Source organism: Triturus cristatus, chromosome 9 (assembly GCF_964204655.1).
Source record: "Triturus cristatus chromosome 9, aTriCri1.1, whole genome shotgun sequence".
In the NCBI taxonomy this organism is placed as follows: domain Eukaryota; kingdom Metazoa; phylum Chordata; class Amphibia; order Caudata; family Salamandridae; genus Triturus; species Triturus cristatus.
In genome coordinates, this window is record NC_140592.1 from 229,580,854 (window position 1) to 229,602,780 (window position 21,927).

Here is a 21,927-nt window from a genome sequence, read left to right on the forward strand (position 1 = left end):
AATGGACTCCGTAGGAGGCAAAATCATCAACTATATTGAGAATTATTTTAAAACAATTATATAATTTGCTTCTGGAGATGCATATGGTTGTTTTGCTCTTTAAGCAGCCTGCTCGGCTTGCCTTCATTGTCAATAGGTATTTAAGAGTGAGAGCCTATTGGTGTACTGCTGCTTTTTTGTTTGCATGAGAGAAGAGTAAGAGAATTGTTTAATGCAGTGACACCCAAACTTAGATAACCTCATGCAGCTTGAAAAGAGTGAGAAAAAACAATTTTTAATGCCAAAAGAGACCAATATGAACACTGGACAGGGAAGGCTGTGGGATCAATGATCCTTAGTAGAATATATAATCTATAAAGCTCGTACGTGACCGCTTCCAGTGCTTCTTAACTACCATCTCTTTAGTGTCTATATATTACTCAGTGGTCATTGCAGACACTGAGAATATTCCAATTTATTAATTTTACCTCAAAGAGTTTTGGAACGTCTACTTCCTTTAGCATTGGCATGGGTAAAAGAAGGCAATGTTTACAAATACAACTGAAATAAAACAAAATATATGTGTTCTGACCTTAACGAACAGTAAAATGTCTAGGGGTTGATAACAAGTGAAAAGATAACCCGGTTTCGGGTGTGAACTATTTCGAAACGAGAAAGCATTACAAGTGGCTACATGTTATTACATCCGGACGCAGTAAAACCCGAGCACAGTTCCACGTGCCAAAAAAAAGTGAAATTCAGGCCTGAATGGCCTGATAATGGGGGCAACACACAAACACACGTGCAGTAATTCGACATATAGCATGTTGCAGTCTGAGTACTCAATTCGCAGGGGCATGGTTATGATGGGTGATACTGCATGGAAACTGTAATTTAGGATATGAAATTAGCATGTCGCCAATACCGTGCTGCTCAGGAGAACCCTTTTAGAGTCCTATGCCTATGGACTTATGCATATGCTACAATACAAGGTTTTTGGTAATGCAGAACAGTTATTGCATGTTCCCTGTAAGAACAAAACTAACTCTACACTGACAATACCAGCATACGGGCTACAACTTCGAATCAGCAATCAGTGATATTACAGAACCAATGAGGACTGGACACAAGAAAAAGGTTTGTTTGCATAAAAGATGGTGATGTTATCACACCGCAGTCAGAAGCAGGGTGTTGTGGTTGCGTTACTTTGGAACACAATAGAAGCCAGGACTTGCTCCCTTGCTGCATTCAGCTCGGAATCTGCTGGATTTGCAATTATGCAACCGCTGCAGTCTAATGGGTACCTCTCACACAAACTCTTTCCTTTCACAAATTGGGCTTCCCGCCCCAGTAATGATAAACTATGGCTTCTGGCCTGTCTGTCAACCAACAGGAATTCATTAGCTGTCTGTGTTATGTTACACCAGTCAGTTGTTATCTTAGCGGGCCTCAGGCGGGGCGCAGAATCCGGCGTGTCAGCTATTTCAAGAAAATGGAAAATGATCCTCTGGTGATAGGTTGACAAAGAGGGAGTCGGGTCGAGCTTCATTCACAGAAGTTATGTTGTGTAAAATGTATACGAGGCTTTTACGCCATTAAGAGTGGCACGTTTAATAGTTTGTTTTAGTGCAGCGCCTGAGCTGCAGACTTAGGAGCGCCAGCTACCAGTTTCATAAGGTTTAAGTGTGAAGCAACAACACCACTGTGAAATGAAACAATGAAATGTCACATACTCGACAAAGATCCAGAAAGATTTGTTGAAATCACACAACTAGGGTGCATCATTTACATGTGGTTATAATTCAGTCAGTGTCAAGGCTACTTGTTTTTTGGTGTTGGCCCATCACAAATAATGAACTTACAAGTTGTTTACCGACATTACAAAACAATCATAAAACGCATTGTACTATTGTATTATAAAACCCTGCATCATGGAAAAATATTCAAATAAAACACAAGCACATATCAGTAATAGAGTATAGGACATGAATGCCTGCAATAACTCTGTCTATGATTCCATCAAAGGCTGTTGTGACCACACTGCTCATCTGTAAAGTGAAAATTAAAAAGCGACTCTTTTATAATAATTTATTACAGTGCAGTCGTGAAGTCACGATGCCTTTTGTCAGTCAGCAGACAATGTGAAAGGTAGGTAACCAAGCAGAAAAATAACTGTTGCTTAAAGGAATAAAGTCCTAAAAAGCGCCTCGCTTTATTTTGAACCATTTTCATTAACTAATAGAGACATTTGTGTTAGTAAACTTATTTATTGCACTACTGGAATACTTTGTAAGAAAGCAGGAATGCCTCTGCAGGCTCCCAAACATTCTAATCTAAAGCACAGACTTCAAATGTATTCCACATCCCTGCATAAGAATCAAAGAATACATTATTTAAAGGAGAATTGTGGGTAGCAGTGGTCTGTGTAAACTAAATTACCTCCTTCAATTTCTTAAAAGGATATTGGAAGTCACTTGGAAGTTATGTGACCACATAAAGGAACCATTGTCTTTGGCCTCATTCCTCTCTATTGTCACAGAATTTATCTTTGACTAATAATAGCCTTAGAGTTTACAGTAGCGGATACTTTATCACATATATAATGATTTCTAAAATGTATCTAAAAATAGCATTTTGTTTTTTACTCAAAAGGAAGGTGGCATCTTCACTCTCAAGGGGGTTCGAATATGGTACAGATATAATACATGAAATAGAGCTTGGATTCCACAAGCATAGACAGTTCATATGCATTTTTCTTAAAGTATATCTTCTTCTACAGCGAGACTGGAAAAAAAGATAAGTGTGAAATCTAGGTAGAAGGATCTAACTAAGCAAATAACTGAGTTGGACTCATACTAGGTAAAGTAGAAACCCCTATCAATATCTTGATACAGTGCTGTGAAGCATGATCAAAACTTGCCTTTATGTCCCACACTATCAATGTTATTTTCAGCAATCCAGAGGTCAGCAGCCATTTTGTATGCAACATAAAAGTGTGTTTATGCTTGGACCACAGCCTAGCTTCTTGTATTACAACTGTACATAAGTTCTCCCCTGAACATTCATGACACACACTTATGTCCTGTGAATTTGTGTGCTAGCCTAAAATTTAAAATCAACCCTCCTTCTTTCTCACTAAAGGGCTCGTATGGAGGTATCTGCTATACTCTCCGCAGCTATTTTCTGTTTTACCTACAGTTTTTGGCCAATACAGATAGGTCAGAAGGAGCAATTTGTTCAGTACTTTAAAATGAAGACGGTATTTTACAAAGATGACCAGATTTCAAGATAGTAGTATTCAATGCACCTATTATAGAATGGAGGGGACTCCAGTTGTTTCCATTTTAATAACAATTGTCACTGTTCACTTCGCCTGAGGTTTTTATAAAAGCTTATTAGAGAAAGTTAGCACCATATACTTACAGTCTTTCAACACCTCAACATAATTGTCCCAGAAGACCAATTAAAAGGTGGCAGTTTATTCCGCCTACTGAAATCAATCTTCTGTTTATTTCTAAGTTGACCTTCAGAGAGGAGCTATACAATATCAATGAAGCTAAGCTAAAGCTCTCTGAAAACCGAAGGAAGTTTGATCCAGCAATACACAAGTGTCTCTGTAGCGCAACATTTCCAGTGTCACTAGGAATTCAAACTGATTACCAACCAAAAACAATGCCAACAGGAGCCTGGGCAAACGTCATTCCAAGGCCACAATTCCTAAACAAATGCATTTCTCTTCACAATGACTGTTTGTACACTCTACCACCCTGTTATCTATAACAGGGTAGTAGAGTGGACTGAAGACACAGATCTATTGGACCCATGCCAGATGGGATTCAGGAGCAAGGTGGGCACGGTGGAGCAATGTTTGAACCTAAAGTTGATAATTGATAAGTATAACGTTGCTCGATCGTCCCCTATTTACCTTGCATTCATGGATCTTTCATCCGCTTTTGATTTAGTTAATAGATTCAAATTGTGGGCCATGCTTCTTAATTATGGACTGGATGAGGCCCTTGTAAACTTCCTGGCTTATCTTCACACTGACCTTAAGGCACAAGTCAGGATCGGGATGGGTGGAGAAGTATCCGGAGCCATAAAAATAGGCAGGGGGGTCAGACAGGGGTGCGTTTTAGCACCCCTGCTGTTTATTATCTACATCAACGGCCTAGCTAAAGCACTGAAACAAGTGACTAGAGACGTCCCAATTATCCAGGGGCACCCATTGCCAGTTTTATTATACGCAGACGATGCGGTCCTTATGAGCCGCACTCCAAATGCCCTCCGTTTGCTTGTTGAAACCTTTGTTCAACACATGGAGGCCCTAGATCTGCGTGTAAATAAAAAAAAAAAATGTATTATGTCATGTGGGCCTGGGAAACGAAAGCTCAATACTATACATATAGGGTCAGATAAATAAGAATCTGTAACCTCATTTCCATATCTAGTGTTGGTTTTCGCTGCGAACGGCTCATGGAATGGGCATTCTGCCCACGCCATGGGCAAGTTCTCGAAAGCCACCAATTCTATATTGAGTCTTTCACGCCCAAAGAAAATAGGCGCCACCAGAGCTATTTTAATTTTTTTTAGATCACAGTGCATTCCCGTAGCCACATATGGGGCTGAGGTCTGGGGATTGGGGAAAAGTCCCAGAATTCAGCGTGAAGAAAGTCGTTTTTGTAGGAAAATATTGGGCGCCCCAATCTCATCCTCTGAATTTATTTGTCATAAAGAACTAATCCTCCCCTATGTTTGCGACTTTATCAGAACTAGACCAGCTCTATTCTGGATTAGGATCTGGAGGAACAATTCAGCAACTTTAACACAAGACATTATATAAGACTGCCTCAAATGTGACCGCGGCTTATCAATCCCTTGGCTTGCGGGAGTTTTAAAAACATTGCGTGCCATGGACAGAGGCGATCTTTTCTCCGACCCATCCAGAATTGAGCTTAAAGACAAGGTTGAGGTCAAACAAGCACTATATGCACTTTTTAATTCAGAAAGAATGGGAAGGGAATTATTTAAACCCACTGTTGTTACATACATAGGGAATGATCTGTGTAGGCAACCACTTCCACCCTACCTTACCCTCCCCATGTCCAACTGGGAAAGATCTTTGCTATTTCGTCTTAGGGCAGGCTCTGTGAAATTTCTATTGGGCTTTCCCCTGGGTTATCACCACACAACACAATATAACCCATGTCCGTGCGATGGCATTAGCACACAGAACGATCTGCACTTCCTATTCTTCTGCAAATTTTACTTAAAATATATTAATTGGTTTCTAACCCCTTATCTTAGAAAACAAAGACCCCTCTCTCTGGGGGAGTCTTGCTCAATGCTATTTTCCCTGGATACAGATGAATTAATTTTTCGCACTAGCACTTTTTTGAGACTGATAATACGCGCACGTAAAATGATGGAAAACCCCTGAAAATTGATTGATGAGAGCTGTATTGGTTTTTAATAATTTTGAAATTGTATTTTGATTTATTGTGAAAATGAATTGTTCTTATTGTTGTACTTTTATGGATTTTATGAAATTCGAATAAAGGTCTTTTGAACTTTGAACTTGACTGTTTGTACATCAGTACAACAAACTGAAACTATAACACAGAAGAGTTCTGGGGTGTCCTGAATATTGAACCATGCATTGACTCTCTTTGGTTAATACTCCAAAAGGTTTGAGAGGTCCCTGCACCAAAGTGAGAATACTTTAAGCTACTATGGGAATTCTGTCCTTAATATTTGCTGGTTGCACTAACCCATAGTGCTCCTGACAGGGTGTTTAAGCTCTGAAAGAAGTCAGAAAGAAACACAGCCAGGTGACAAAAGCAACGAGCCAGGGGATTGCATCATTCTCATCGTGAGCCACATATCTTTGTACACTGCCTTGAGCACACCAGCTAGTTTTCTCCTATTTTCTCTATTCTTCAATGCAGTGTTCTCATGCAGCTCTCACGTACTTTAGAGTTTAGATATCGCTTTTCTAGAAATTCATATTTTGAAATCTTAAATAAGAAATGCGTGGCAGTACACCCAAAGTCTAGAACCCCCATCTGCCTGCTATGTACACCACCTCCTCTGCCCCTTACTTAAAAAAAAAAAGCTGAAACACTTACTTTTCGATCACAAACTTTGGCTCATCCTTCCTTTAATCCCTCGTTCTCTGGACTTTTTCTGTGGTTGTTATAATTATTTCACTGGTGGGTATTTATATTGATCTTATTAAATTATCCTCTTCTTGGGCGATCAAGTACAAAGTTGTGCATATTACTTGAGAGTGTCTGATATTTCACTCAATGCGCATTTGACATTTTTCGCTTATTCATGCATTTTTCGCTTTTTCCCTGACATTTGTCTCAACAAGATGCTGTTCACACACCTAAGTGGTTATATTTTTGGACTATTGTGCTTTTTGATATGCATACTATTGTGTGTGTTTTATCTCTGCTCTTTTGTATTTTCCTTCATATCTCTGGTCAAGTGTAGCTGCTTTTTTAAAGCACTCCGACACTTATGTCCCTGGTATGTACTAAACACACTCAAAAAAATCAGGCACACTACTGTGCCACTTCACTACTGGCAAAGTTTTTTTAATTGGATTTTCAAAGCTTAATTTCTCGCTCTATCAACTGTGACTCCAAGCACATCCACATAGAAACTTGAATTTAAAGAGAGCAACAACACTAATGGAGAGTGGAGTGGAACCGAGGGTTGGATGAAGGAGGTGGAAGGGGAAGGAATTGGGATCATAGAAAGGGGAAACTTTGCAGTGATACACGAAGCATAAAATAGTTAAACTGTACAATATGTCTCACAAGCCCACAAAGTTGTTTATCCAACAAAGTACCCAAACTCTTTCTAGAAAATCTTTTCAAGTGGGAGCACTTGACAATACTTTGATCTCCAAACAAGTGTATAGAAACAAGACTCTCACTAGATGTTCTCTACCAGCTTCAATTCCATCAGAGGTTTAGACTCTGTTCTGGTGCAGCTTCGCAGCCAGTGCAGGTATTCAGAACATGCAACAAGAGCGTGCATGCAGAGCTTACCTCACGCCGGAGTTAATTAAACGGTATTTTCACCGTACTGACGCAGTGTGCCATAGATGTAGTGAGCCGGGGGCGGGTTTCCTGCATATGTTGTGGAGCTGCTCACGGTTGGGCGTCTACTGGAGATCGGTCAGTGGGCTGCTGCTAGAAAGTGTGGGCCGCAACATCCCATTCGACTGGCCCGAACACATATTGCACCACTTTACACGATCGCGTAAGGATAAGGTGACGTCTCGATTCCTAGACCTGGGGCTAGTGGTAGCGGCACGCCTCATTACAAAGCGGTGGAAAGCACATGAACCGCCGCGCGTGCAGGCTTGGAGTGCCTCATTTCAGGCATGGGCTGGGGCAGAGGGGACCGCCATCCCGAGGGAGGAAACACTGGGCCTGCGGAGGGAACCCATGGCAGATCGCTGGAGGCAGCTGTTGGGGAAGCTCAGACGCCTAGGCGCGGAGGGTTGCGCGGGGTCACAGGAGGTGGCTGACGGAGCTGGCGTGGGCGGGGGTGGATCGGGGGATGCCCCTCTGTCGAGATGATAGGACCCTGCCTGCTTTCTCCCTTAGCGCCGCGACACCCACACTTGCATAGCGACGTTCACAGCCGAGGCACACACATGGGGGATCTTCGGGGGGGTGTGGAGGGGCGGGGGGTTACTGACAGCTGGGGGGGTATTGAGCCTGTATGTACAGTCTATGCTGCCATTGTTAAGGTTTTGTTATGTATAATCTTTGGGACTTGAGGGTATTTTGCTTGTTCTTCACTACCTGAATGGGGCGGGAGGCACCCGCGCACAGACACGGAGCCTAGCTGAGGTACGGCTACTACCGTTACTTCCGATGTGACTGCACCGGGACTGTCAAAGAGACTGTAGCTGGCTCCGCTGTGGACAGTGACCACAAATTAGTCTGAATGCATGTCATGAAGTAGTGGTTATTGATCCTGATGCGGGATGACCCCCCACATATGTTTACAACTCTCTGCTTACCTATTGTGTCAAATGCCAAGGAATGTTCTTGTTTAAAACAATAAAAAATAGATTTACAAAAAAAAAAAAACAAGAGCGTGCATGCAACTGGGATGCACACTACTGCTGCAACTATGATCATTTTTACAAACACTGTGCCACCACCTAAACAGGAGCACAGAGACAGAAAGAGCCATGACCCTTTGAGGATAAAAATCTCCAAGTCATATATGAAGAATAGCATTGATGTCTAGATGTGAGGGGCAGAGTTGGGGCACAGCGGTAATGTATGCAGAGTTTTGTTACAGTTGGAATTACTTGGATGTTTCGCTGTACAATGAGGCTGTCAAAATATTTTTTTGACATATTTGTATTATTTTTTCTTTTACATTGTCAGAACATTTCAAGTCAAGAGATACTTTATTTCAACCTGATAGGCCATAAAAGCACAGATAAAACATATAAAAATACAGTACAATCGATACAGCTATTTCAGTATAAAAATTATGCGTACACGTTAAAAGGTTTGATCATTAAAAAGATTAAAAGGTATAGTAAATATCTTAAAAAGGCTCCGAGTATCTCAGACATGTAATGCAAGTTCATAAGTTAAAAGACGGAGTTAAGAAACAGAGTCCCGAGTCATGAGGGAGACATAGGGTGGGTAGTTTGGACTTGCTCTTTCTTTAAAACTGCTCGGCGTACACACCACATTGAAAACAGATAACAGGACACTGAAAAAACAATTGGCATACTGCTATTATATTTTAGGATCCTATAGGCCTATAGGCCTGTGAGCAATGGGAAGTTCCAAGGTTCCTACATAACTGTCATAGCCAGCGATGTCTTATTACCTTATATGTTGGGCAGAAAAACAGTACAGCACATTTCAATAATAACAAGTACTGACACCATGCTGTTGGTCTGGCGTCAAACTCCAATGGGCACTTAGTGTTGACAATAACCATAAACAACCCAATACCCCATGCCACCCCCGACACCTATCACCTTGGATCAATGTAACATCAAAGGCAAGCACCACGTTATTCAGACCTTTACACTAGGCCACATCACACTCATGTTCTTCAGGACACACCCTGGCTTTGGCTCCCAATGTTGTCCAAAAAGTCTAAAGAATAGTACTGTACCCATTTACGCCCCACACCTTATGGAATTTTCGGGGGCAGCCCCTACTAGCATATGTTCCTTTTTCCACCACCATATACCTATCCATGCCCCTTCGCCATTCCTGCATAGTCTAACAGTCCCGGGCCCCCCAGTATCGGGCTATGTCCCTTTTGGCCACGATCTGAGCAAGGCCACAGAACTGGACCTGGGCCTGTGGCAAGTCAATATCATTTGGGATTCCCAGAAGGAGAAATTTAGGGTCCATCGGGATCGAAATCCCAAGCACCTCACCCAGCTCTCCAACAATGGCTACCCAGTAATCTTGTATGTGGGGGATAGCTCCAGATCATGTGGAAGAAGGAGCTGTCCTCTCCCTAACACCTCAGGCAGTTTGAGGATTACAACCTTCCTATGGCATGCAGTAGATGCCTGTCATAGTATGCTCTGTGAAGTATTATATATTGGACCAGTCGTAGCAGTGATTTGATTGCTACCTCCTTCGGCTGCATCAACGCTGCCTCCCAGTAAATGTCCTCCATATCACCCACCCCTGTCACCCAGCTCTCCCGCAGCCTGTGTATGGTCTGTCATATTATCTTTGAGGATTTGTATGCAAGGGATATCGCGCCCTTCCCAAGCTCTTTGGTCAGCAGCCTCCCCTCTAGTGGGGCATATTCTGGGATACCTTCACCAGGGACCCCCCTCTGCTTGCCATGTGTGTCTTATTTGTGCACATTTGAGAAATTGAGTTGCGTTCATCCTATATTTAAAGTTGAATGGATGAGAATGGCATAATATAACCTACCTCAATGAGGCCTCCTACCTTGGAGATACCGATCCTATCCTAGGCCTCAAATCCTTGCAATTTTCGTATCTCTAGAAGACAGTGAGCCTCCCTAAATTGTGTTTCCCTCGTTGGCCTGCCATGCCAGCCAATGGCTTTTATGGCTCTATCCCAGGTCGCAAATGTAATCTAGGTGCCCGGAAGGAGTTGTCGAGTCCCTCCGCCGCCACATAAAAAGTGTAGGCAGGATCGTTCACCCCATTATGCCGATTGCAGTCGAAAAGTCGAATGCTCTAGGGGGATGAATAGCCAATCATTAATGTTGATGAGGTGGGCTGACCAATTGCAGGCTATGGGGTCGGGCAGGGCAAGTTCACCATTATACTGATTACGTTGGGTGGAGTGTTGGCCAATCCATAACAGGGTTAGCATGTAGCCCTCAATATTAGCAAAGATCTCTGGGGGAATCTGGTAGTACGTATTCTGCAACATATATAACAGTTTGGGTAACGAGATCATTTTGAACATGGCGGCCCTTCTCATGATTGTGAGGGGGAATTCCCTACCCAGCATCATGAATATGCCTACATACTTAAATCCCCATATTGTGTGTGTTAAGCAATGGGGCATCGGAGGTATCCCTGTCCCAATTTGTGGGCGGTGGAGCACAGATTTGTCCCAATTAATCCTGTAACCAGAATAGCTCTAATAATCCTCGAACAGGTGGCAAATCAAAGAGCGGGACTCGGACTGGTCTGTGATGTAAAGAAGAATGTCATCCGTGTAAAGCATACTTTTTTCTTCTGGGGTAGCTGCTCCCATGACAGGGAAGCTGTGGATCCCTGGATGGCTGCGGATTGCACATGCCAGCGATTCTATGGTGCGGGCAAGCAGGAAGAGGGATAGAGGGCAGCCCTGCCTCATGCCTCTACCAATTGAGAATGCAGTGGGCAGCACTCTGTTCACTCTGATTGTCTCTACTGGGGCCTGATATCATAATTTTACTCATCCCCTGTAATGGGGGCCAAGCCTGAACTTGACAAAGGTTTGTTCAAGGAAGGGCCAGTGGACTGTGTCAAACACCTTTTATGCATCAAGCACTAAAAAGATATGTGGGTCTGGACGGTTTTTAATCTTATTTAGCCAGTTATGTGTCCGCCTAACATTGTAGCGTGTCAACCTGCCTGGCATGAAGCTGTACTGGGCCTTATGGATCAGTGGTGTGATCACCTGCAGTAGCTTAGTGGCCAATATTGTGGCCAAGATTTTAACCTCGGTATTAAGTAATGTGATCGGACGGTATGAGTCACATCTTTCTGTAGGCTTGCCGTCTTTGTGCAATACCACTAAAACTGCCCGCCCGAGGTCTGGAAGGAGAGTGCCTTGTTTACCAGCCTCCAAAAACACATTAATGGTCCCAACAGCCCTATATAGTGTTTATGAAATTCTGCCGGGATGCCATTGGGCCCCAGGGTCTTATCAGAATTGAGTTTTGCCCTGGCCTCTTGGACTTCTACCAGTGTTATGTCCGCGTCAAGTAGGGCACGTGCCTACGCATCCAATATGGGGGTACATATGGCTGCTGGGTATGTTTCGAGCTGGGTTAATTCCTGTAATGAACAGGCTTTATAAAAAATTCTCGTAGTAGTGGGCAAAGGCCTTAGCTATCGCAGAATCTGCACATTCTCCCTGTGGTCCAACTATACGATGCATCCATCTGGATTCCACCCCCTTTTTTTCCCAACCAGGCGAGGAGCTTCCCGGACTTCTCACTGCAATCATAAAGCCTATGTAAAATAGTCAACATTTGGGCACTAACCCCGTCCTGTGCCAGAGTTTGATATTCTCCCCTCAGGAGTTCAAGATTCCTATGGCTGGGGGTGTCCGGGTCTGGTCCTAGGTTCCCCTCAAGGTATAGCAACTGACCTTCTAGCCATTCCAGGGCGCCTATAGTCCTCTTCTTCTTCTGGGCTATCAAGTTCTGAGCTCAGTCCCGAAAGACCATCTTGTATGCCTCCCAAAGCACTACCTTGGACGTGACCAAGTTTGAATTTTCTTTAAAGTAAAGCTCGGAGTCCTCCTGGTCCCTTAAGTCCCATCCATTAAGTTTCCAGCCCATCTCTGCGCTGTGTTGTCTATCTGGCTTCACTAACAATGGGGAATTGTCTGAAAGGCCTTGAGCCAAGTAATCCGCCTGGTGTATGGTACCCACCTCGCCGGCCGGGGCAAAGACACATTCATGGTGGAAAAACCCTCTATGGGCCCGAGGGAAGAAAGAGTATCGTCAGTCGAGAGGGTGTGCATGCCTCCAGAGGTCTGAGAGGCCCAGTGAGGCTGCGAAGTGCGCAAGTGGGGTTTGTTTGTACAACTGTATTTGTAGTCCCTGATCTGTCTCGGTCAATGGCCATAACATCATGAAAATCTCCTCCCACAAGGTGTATGGAGGAGTCTGCTTCCAGCAAGATAGCCGTTAACTTCTCCAGTTTGGGGGCCTGCAGTCTAGGGGTCGCGTAGACCCTCAGCAATATCACATCTGTACGTCTCCAGAATCCCTTCACTCCCACATATCTACCAAATGGATCTATCCACTGTTTTGGCCGCAAAGTCACACCAACTGTGCCGCCGCCGCACGCATCGGGTCCCAATCCGCCAGCGGGAGCAGTGGCTGTAGTAGGCCGCTGCTCGACCGGGGCTTCCGCTAGGTACCTCCAGTTCCGCCACCAGCTAAGGTGCTGCCAATAAACTGCTGAGAAGGGGGTCAGGATGAAGAGGCCTAAATATGTAGAGCTCCAGTCACCCCCCAGTGGGCCCCTCAGCCCTGGCACACCAACCTGGCTCCTCTTATCAAAGGACTCTGCCCCAATGTGGTGTCCGGGTCGCACGGGGCCTCATGGCGCCCACTCCATAAGGGAGGAGAAAGGAACAAGGCCCGGGTTACCCCTCCTCCCTGCCACACTCGCGTCCGCAGGAGTAGGGCTCACCCAACCGTCTCCTGGGAGCAGGCCGCAACGGGCCCCGACCCACCCCTGCCTCTGCTGAGCACCGCCAGTTTAGGTTGCGGTTGGTCACCTCTGGCATCTCCACTCACTAATGACCGCTGTGGCAAGGAGGACGGGTATCAGATGTCTGGACGTCCTGGTGTTCCGGGCCCGCCTGCCTACTCTAGCGCGATTCGCTGGCAAGTTACGGCCTGCGGGTAGGTTATCACCCCTAGTCAGCAGCGTCCTCCTATCGCCCAGTCCCAGACCCACCTGTGAGCAGGTGGTAACCCTGGCACTTCACTGACTCCAACTCGAGTCTTCCAAGCAACGGGTCACGCTGTCAACCGCTGCTTCGGTGTGCTTGGCCCAGCAACAGGGCCTCTCCCCCACGTCACGAGGCCGGTAGCAGTCCCAAGGACCATTGGCGGCTCTCCCGCTCCCCATCAGCCAGTCTGCAACCCAGATCAACAGCCCCTACGATAGGGGGGCACAAGGAGGCTTAGAGCAGGGTTCTAGTCATGGGACGTTTAGGATGATGCAGGATTAGTTGTAGTTCCCGCACAGAATGCACTCAAGGAGTGTCAGACTTATGTTGCGGAAAACTAACGAAAACAAATTGGGAAAAAAAATAGATCTTCAAGGCATAAGAGTTTCTTCTACCTAAGCTTGGCAACAGAAAACCATGTGTTAGACACTTATATCTCCCAAAGTGCTTTGCTTGATAAGGAACGAAAGATAAAGGGCAACTATTATTAAGGTAAGAAAAAATTAAGTGTACCAAATTAGTATGTGGCTCTTAAATTCAGAGTCTAAATCAAAGAGAACATGCTTCAAGATGAGTGTTGAAACTCTGGCGCAAGGTTTATCACATCATCGAGCAAACCGGGAGTTGTGATCTGGGCGCTCTACATCCCTTAGTAACAAGGATTTTTTTTCAACATGGTGTCATCTTGGATTGGCACTGTGATGGCAGCTTACAGTGGCCTTAAAGTAGCCCCGACCCTATAGTGCTTGGCATTACTGACCCTCTGACCTATTCCACCACACAAATTAGGCACAGTTTAAGTAGGAGCATCCTTGACAACAATTAGGGCATGGAGATGCAGTTGGATAAAGTGAATTTAGGATCCTGTATCTGAATGTTAAGAAAAGGGTGTGAGTTGCAGAAAACATGGATGCTTGGAATGGTATCAAGGACCAAGAAACAAATACAGGCATAGAAAATCAAAGATACATTACAAAAAGGGTCATGCCAATGTGGTGCAAGAAAGCACAAACAAGTGGGGATGAAAATTGCCTAGTGCAGTGCCCTTTATGAATCAATTGGCACTAACTTGTCTGCCACCAATATCTGATTTAGACATATACTTAACAGGTGACAGGTGGTTTCACAACTATGAACCATTTTGATGAAATGTGACAAATACCATTTCAAATGCTTTTAGATTTAATTGAAAATGCAGACTTGTCTTCTCAGGATTTGGAACCCTAACCTAATCAACTCAAGGAGAACAAAAGTTAAAGGCTGAGTACAGTTTTTGACTCCTACTGGCAGCATACATTAGTACCCCACTGCAAGAATTTACAGCTAAGTAAATGGTAATGTGGCCTCGTTTGAATCATGCATATTAAACGGGGGATCCTGGCCAAATCCGAATGTTGTTAGGGAGGCTTGGCTCTGTAAATTAAACATTCGATCACGATCAGCCAAGGATTATAAACGTTTCAAAGGACGCCCGAGCCCCCTCCCATTCCAGCTGAAGGAGAGAGTCTAGTAAACACAAACCAAGCCTCTGCCAGTCACAAGTAAAACATTAACCCACCCACTGCTGGCCTGCAGAGTGTGTATTTGTTCAGCAAGTTGTTCCAGATAGAAAGCTCGTGTCTCAAGTTCAAAAGCTTTATGGTCACCAAACCAGTGGGCAGGGCCTCCCGGAGGCTGTGCAGCGAGGCGGAGCAGCGACTCCAAGACTCACAGGTCGCGAACAATGCAGGCAAGAGGTCAAGTGCAGGAGGCCTGGGGCCTCTCCGAGGCAGCTGCAGAAGAAGGCAGCAGAGGGAACTGCAAAGACAGCTGGCAAGCTGCATCCAACCCACTGCTCACATCAGGGCACCATAGGCACACCCACTAATCGAAACTGATATTTATTCTAAAAAGTTGCCCCGAGCCCACCAGGGAGGCATCTGTGCTTACAAAACAGCAAGTTGCTTTTCAGCGTTTGGCCTTGTGACTAGGCAAACTAAACAGAATTCTTAAACTGTCAATGTTTTATTCGCTGGTACGGCAAGGCTGGTGCAACTCAACTTTTCCGTGAAATGTTTTGGAAATCTATCATTGTATTGTATAAAATTGTATTTAAATAGCGCTTACTACCCCGGAAGAGGCGTTTAAGCGCGTTATGATATGATTGTGACTAAAAATGAATGTGAAATAAGGATTTGTTCCATCAACAGAAAGACAGCCGCTAGAGAGGATTGATAAAGATGTTTACAACTAACCCCTACTCAGAATCACACTGTAAAACACATCTATTTCTTGTTACTTATAGCAAGACAGTCACATAGGTTTGCATTGCATTCATCTACAATTCAAATATAAATTAAGGACTTGCATCCAGCGTTGCATGCACATAAGTAATTCAATGATAAATGATATTACCTGGTGTAGTCTCCTTTGGCTTCCTGCAAATACAACAGCAATAAAAGATAAAAAAAAATGTTAAATTATTCAGATTCTGCTGGACAACACAGGAACGGAAATTCAGTCTAGCTGTTGTAGTGTTCAGCACATACTTAATTGATTTAAATAAATAAAACGTCCGCACTTGACCACTTATGCGGAAACATCAGCACATCCTCACTGATTTGAAAGAAAACCAACCAACTAGATTACTAATCCTGGGTAAGGCACAGATGGCACTGTGAAAATCACGGCTATGCACAATTGTGTCTGTTCACGTTAATCAACGTGATCAGTGCAATGAGAGCACGCGCTGTCCACAACAATACTATCGCTTTCCAGATAAATGCAACAAGGTCACTAACCCCCAAAAAGCCTAGTTCAGCAAATGATCAGCATTTCTCATTACGGAAAATATTGTATTTTGTTAACATGCAAGTTAATAATTTCAAGGCTAGTTGTGGTTACTTCTGTTTTAGTGATGATGAAGTATTAAGTAGAGTAAATTATGCACACTATGAAATAAATTAAGACTACTAATGACATAAAATACAATACAATATATGTTTCCACTCATTAACCCTTCATGTTTACAGAGACAAATTCTGCGCGCTGTTTATACAGAACACATTTAACTCTCAGTGGGAACATTTTCTGATGGTCATGTTTTACTACTGTAGTTATGTTTGTGGAATGTGGCGAGCGAGACTATTAATCAGGTTGCTTGACAAACAATGTTCTGCTATTTCATTAGGCGGCTGTTCGCTTGCTTGCAAAGACACCCAAAAGATGTTCTTAAAACACAGGGGGAGGGGGGGGGGGTGCTGCATCGTGTCTGTGCTAAAGTGGAAATGTGGCAGGTACAAACCACATCAAACGGTAAATAAAAGAGCCGACACTTGTCGCGGACACTTACCTGCAGTATCAGTGCAGCTAGCTTGAAGACGGTGTTGCTCTCAACCTCGATTTGACCCTGTAGAAATAAAAAACAGAAGAACTCAGCGACTCCAGCCCGGTATCCCCGCGGAGCAGAGTGGAGCCTGTCACAGCTCGGCACCTTCAAGTTCGGCTTACTTGCAGGCTAAACCATTGCGCAGCCCGCGGGAGGGGGAGCCACGAAGTGAGGGGGTTAAACAGGGTGCGCAGCTCGGCGCTGAAACGCTGTCATTACTCTCAGGCGAGCCTTTCCGAACAGATGACTCAGGATAAATTTAATAAGCGGTTGGCTGCAGAATAATTCCCGCTGTTCCCTGTTATTACCTTGCCAGATGAAAGTGGCCGGCTCTGCAGGTTTCACCCTCGGAGATTGGCCTGCCCGATTCCGAGATAATATTTCTCCGTCCTGTCAGGATTATCCTTAGACATACACAGAGGCGCTCCGGAGCGCCGCCCCCACCCGTGGAAGCCCTAAACACACCCAGCGCATTTCACCTCCAAAGCCCAGGGCTTCACTCTACTTTGTTGATTGTTGATTTCTGTTAGGAATTATTTCTACACAAGCCACAGCGCACTTTTTTGTGTGTATTTTTGTACAAGGGTACAATTAAATTATTCTTACACATAAACGTTACTACAGTGCTATTTAGATCATATTATTCATGTCTTTTGTTAGGGGGAGTGTTTCAAAGCCACTTCAGTGTCAACTAGCACAAAGGGTGGCCAGGAAACTCATTTTCAGTCTTTTCTGTTCCCGCTGCTTCCCTCAAGAAAGAAGGCCCCGAGCAGTGCACCCCGTGTAACAGGATTCTAGAAGGCCAGGGGGATAACAATGAACAGCTTTCTTCTGCAGACTGTATTTTAATTCTTCCTGACTTCTTGGACGACAAAAGACTGGCTGAAAAATTGACATCCCAGCCCAAGGGCATGTTTCCAATGGATAGATAGCATTATGTTTTTTTTATTTGATGGGAGTGAAATGTAAAGAAACCCCACTTAGTATCTTCACTTCACTTCTCTTCAACGATACAAACAGTGGCGGGGTAGACTACTTCAATACAGAGGATAATCCAATTTGAAATAAACTGTGATATTTTTAAACACGGAGTAGACATTTTCCCAGAGAGATTAATGAACACCAATCCACATTGTTTGTTCCTAGTTGCAAGAAATAAGTGTATTTTGTGAACAGAATACTGTTTGTTTACCCATCAGGCATGTTGGCACCTCATGATTTCAGCCCCCAGTCCAAAATAATCTAAACTTACTTACTAGATATCTGAGGATTTACCCTCCTCCCTTGTTGACAAACACCTCTGGCAGCAGGGTTTAGTTGCTAAAGACGGTTTTGAGCTTCTCTATAATTAAATATTTTGCAAGGACGCACAAGTGTACTCATTCTTAAAGGATGACACATTACCCTCCTAGGAGCATGATTTTCTTAGCATTAACTCTAGTGTCATAGTCAGTTACTGAAATGATGAAGACAATTGCTGAACTAGTAGTAAGGATTTTAATGGAGTTTGCAAAGCTGCTGCTTCCCACATCAAACTCCTCTTAACTGTCATGCTACTACCCCAGGACGTAGAATTAGAATGCCACTATAAGTGTCTTAAAGAACAAAACAGCACTCACAGAGAACAGGGACTGAGAAACTAGGTATTTAAATATCATTTACTTAACATCTTTAACTGCAACTGACACAGAATGGCAACCTTTTGCTTTTGATTTGCCTACTTGTAGGATGGTCTCATATCTTACATTGTTGCTTAAACCCATGAGGTGACAGGCATGAAACCCACTCTGGTGCAAGTGACATTAGGGACGAGCCCCACATCTGTTTTTTACCTGAATATAACCAGTTAGTAGGTACTAGAAACTAGCAATAGGAAGCGGTTTTTGCACCCAATGTGTTCATGATATTAACCCATGCACAATGTTTTGCATGGGCAGTTGCCATCATTTTGCAAGTTGATGGTAGCTGCCTGTTCAAAAACTGGGGCAAGTACAATTTGTGCTCAGTTCGTAATGAAAGCATGTGCGAAAAGGGATGCAAATGTTGTTTGCACCTATTTTAACACTTAATCACTAACCAAGATAACCAATGTAGTATCCCATGGCAACTTTCTTCTAGCTTATACCACCATGCCAAAGAAGAGGGGTCAGTGACAGAGGGCCATCCAGGCAGTGCAGAACACTAAACAAGACAATCTCCCTTCTCACCAGTCATGAGATGAAAGTACTTAAACACCAAAAACTGAGGACAGGAATTTAGAACTTACCATAATCGTAAAAGTATCATAAATAGACATTCATTCAAAACAAACCACCAAAGTGGTCAATTCTGTTATCGACTAGCAGCAGGGTGGAGGCAGGTGGAACGTCACCCTAACGTACACCTTCTAGAACATTTCCCTGAGCAAACTTCTAAGGCAATTGTCAACAGGATCCAATGTTTCCCATCCCATCTCTTGTCCAATGATATGCTCTTAGGGTTATGGAAGTACGGAGGAATTGTAATTCTTCTAACATCTTATTAGGTAGTACACTCCAGTAGAACTCTGACTTTTTAACATGGAGGAGGACAAAGACACGTTTTCACACCTTACCAAATTCCCTAGGGGCACTCTTGGTGCACTGCACAAATCTTGCAGCCCAAAGTAAACTAGAGCTAGGAAGCTAAAGAAAACATGTGTAGGATTGTATGGGCATGTCGGTGTCAAAAGGTGGCGGTTTTGCCAGTTTATGAAATTTGGTGAGTGTGTACAGGCTTCCAATCAATGGTTATTTCATCCCTATAATCCAGATGGTTGTTTGCTCATTGGCTGTACATCTTGGCAGTTACTTCCTTTGCAATAATATATATACCACTTGCTGCATCTGTTCTTGGTGTACATAGACCTGTTGTCTGTCTTGTTTTACTTGTTCGTTTGCCACATCCATCTAATGTAAAGGTATTTCCCCCTCTGCTGCCAAAAACACTGGACCTCTTGTTTTGCCTCAACACGGACATATTAGCTGTTATATTATGCAGATTTGTAGAGCGCACTATCACAGAGTGTTTACTGACACTGAGCAGGTGTGAGTGTAGATACACCTAGGGCTAGTAGGACTACTGGAAAAGCCATGTCTTCAGTTTCTAACGGAATTCAAGAAGTGAGGAAAAGGCTCTCATGTGTAGCATCAGGTAGGTCCACGCTTTAGGAGCTCATCCATTAACGAGGGGTGTATCTTGGGGGAAGGGGCTTGGGACTTCACACTCTTGGAAATAAATATCTTATTGGTTTGAAATAGGTGTTACTGTGTTTCCTTAAGGTGAGCAGCACTCGAGACACACAGGACCATGTCCCCCTCAACCCTAGAAACGTTCCTTCAGTCCAATACCTCTTCTCTCTCTCACAAACTCATGACAGGCGAATACAAAGTATTACGATTAACACTCTGTGAGACCTGATGATAACAGAAGAAGCACTGATGCAAATAAACCACTCCCACTGAAAACTGAGCTCTCATTCTTTCTAAACGGACACAAGAATTTTCCACTTTTTTATTTTGATGGGAAACATGATTTGTCAAAGACGCACATGTAATTGTGTAATTCCCACTCAACATAAACAATCTTGATTGTTTCCCACCACCCCACAATATATACAGTGTTCCGTTGCTCCCTAGGTAGGGTCCCGCTATATAAATACCAAATACATACATCCATTTATAGATTGTCAAATTATCTATTGTGGTGTGGAACTCAGGGAAAAAAATCGATGGTTCCTCGTGCAGTGGTTTTTCCATTTCTTGGGAGAAGAAGAAAGGTGTGGAACATGACAAAAGCGCAGAGTCTCTCTTTGCATGTATTTGGTAGGTATTTGCAGCAATTCAAGGTTGAGGCGACACAACTGCTTATGTACAAATTTTCACTGTAAAGTATTAAGCCGGGACATGGATATGGGTACACATTATATGAAGTACCTTTCATAAAATATCTTGCAGTCTAACTCACAAATTAAAACAAGTAACAGTGTTAGTGCTCCTTTGGGGCAAGTCCCTGTTTGTGAGCCCTTCACCTGCACACTGTCCTAACAGCACCAGCCCTGTCTATCCCCACTTGCAATCCCTCCCTTACTTCTCTGCTGCTTTACAGATAAAGAATGTCCTGCTCGTGAGTGGCAAGAAGGCAGTAAGCATCACTAGCCTTTGATAAAGGGAAGTGTTCTCTCTCTCTCTCTCTCTCTCTCTCTCTCTCTCTCTCTCTCTCTCTCTCACCGAGCTATCAGGCTGACATTTGGACATATCGCTACATCCCCCCAGGCTCTCTCTTTGAGAATTGGACTATAACCTACAGGTTAAACAGTTCTGTAGGATATTTTCAAATCCTCTATTAATTAATTGATAGCTTTTCTCAAGCTCATTTTGAGGCCTCTATGATAAGACAGATTTCAAGAGCTATAAGAATGTTGCTTACTTCTGAGAATATTGTGTTTACACCCACTGGCATCACAACACTTACAATACTCTTTACCCCCAGTCAATACCTCCCACACCCTCGCAGCATTACTCCTCTTTTACCAAGGTGAGGTCTCCTACACTTGCTCACCATGCCATATTTTTAGTTCTGGCATTAACCAAGGCCTTTTGATTTGAATACTAGTTTATCTGTTTTTGTTTAATTCATATTCTACTTCCATCCACTAAAAATAAAACATGGGGCAGATGGTCGGCCCACTTCAGGAAATGGGTAAATTACACTGTGAGTGATGGCATTTTGTTCTTTCACAAGGAGCACATCCACACGTAAAGTAGTTTGCTTCATTGCAAGACACTACTATGGCAAAACAAAACAAGTATTAACAAATTCCAAAGAATGGCAGCCAACACCAGACTATATTGGCTCTGCCAATGATTGTTTAGTTTGAAATTACCCTCGGATAATTATGTTACCTAATTTGTTGTATTATGCCAGGGCAGTTTACCACCCTAGATAATGAAGTTGGCGTGTTTTATCATACCCCAAATCTGCACTTTTTCCACATTACGGACCTTTTATATCCATGCAAATGCTTCCAGGTGATATCTGGAGAAAGTTGTGTGGAGAAATTCTAATCAGTGCAGCAATTTCACAAAATTCTGAATCTGATATTAGACCCTAACCTTGTTAACTCTATATCGGAAATTCAAAATAGTGGCCTAATTCTGATTACATGTATATTTACAGAGAACATGGTCTTCTACATGATCATTATGCTAACATACATTCTAGTAAAAAGCTGTTTCTTATCAGTAGTTCCTCAAATAGGGAAAAGACATTTGCAATGTTATCCTGTCATTTGTTATATTCTTTATTTTGGAAGAACCCACTAATGAATTTCCACTGCTAAATTCTGCCAAATAAGAAAACTTAGACATTCCATGTTATTCT

At 43.4% G+C, this 21,927-nt stretch overlaps 1 protein-coding gene across 3 annotated transcripts in view; it reads right to left on the reverse strand.

Annotated features, from left to right (window-relative positions):
* The window catches only part of FRMD4B (FERM domain containing 4B), a 558,786-nt gene that overhangs the window by 143,851 nt on the left and 393,008 nt on the right, over positions 1–21,927 (reverse strand). For all 3 annotated transcript variants that reach the window (XM_085624792.1, XM_085624790.1, XM_085624791.1), the window contains exons 6-7: positions 16,492–16,548; positions 15,555–15,577 (exon numbers count right to left, since the gene is read on the reverse strand). In XM_085624792.1, coding sequence (XP_085480918.1) covers positions 15,555–15,577; positions 16,492–16,548 — 80 coding nt within the window. The remainder of the gene's footprint in view (positions 1–15,554; positions 15,578–16,491; positions 16,549–21,927) is intronic.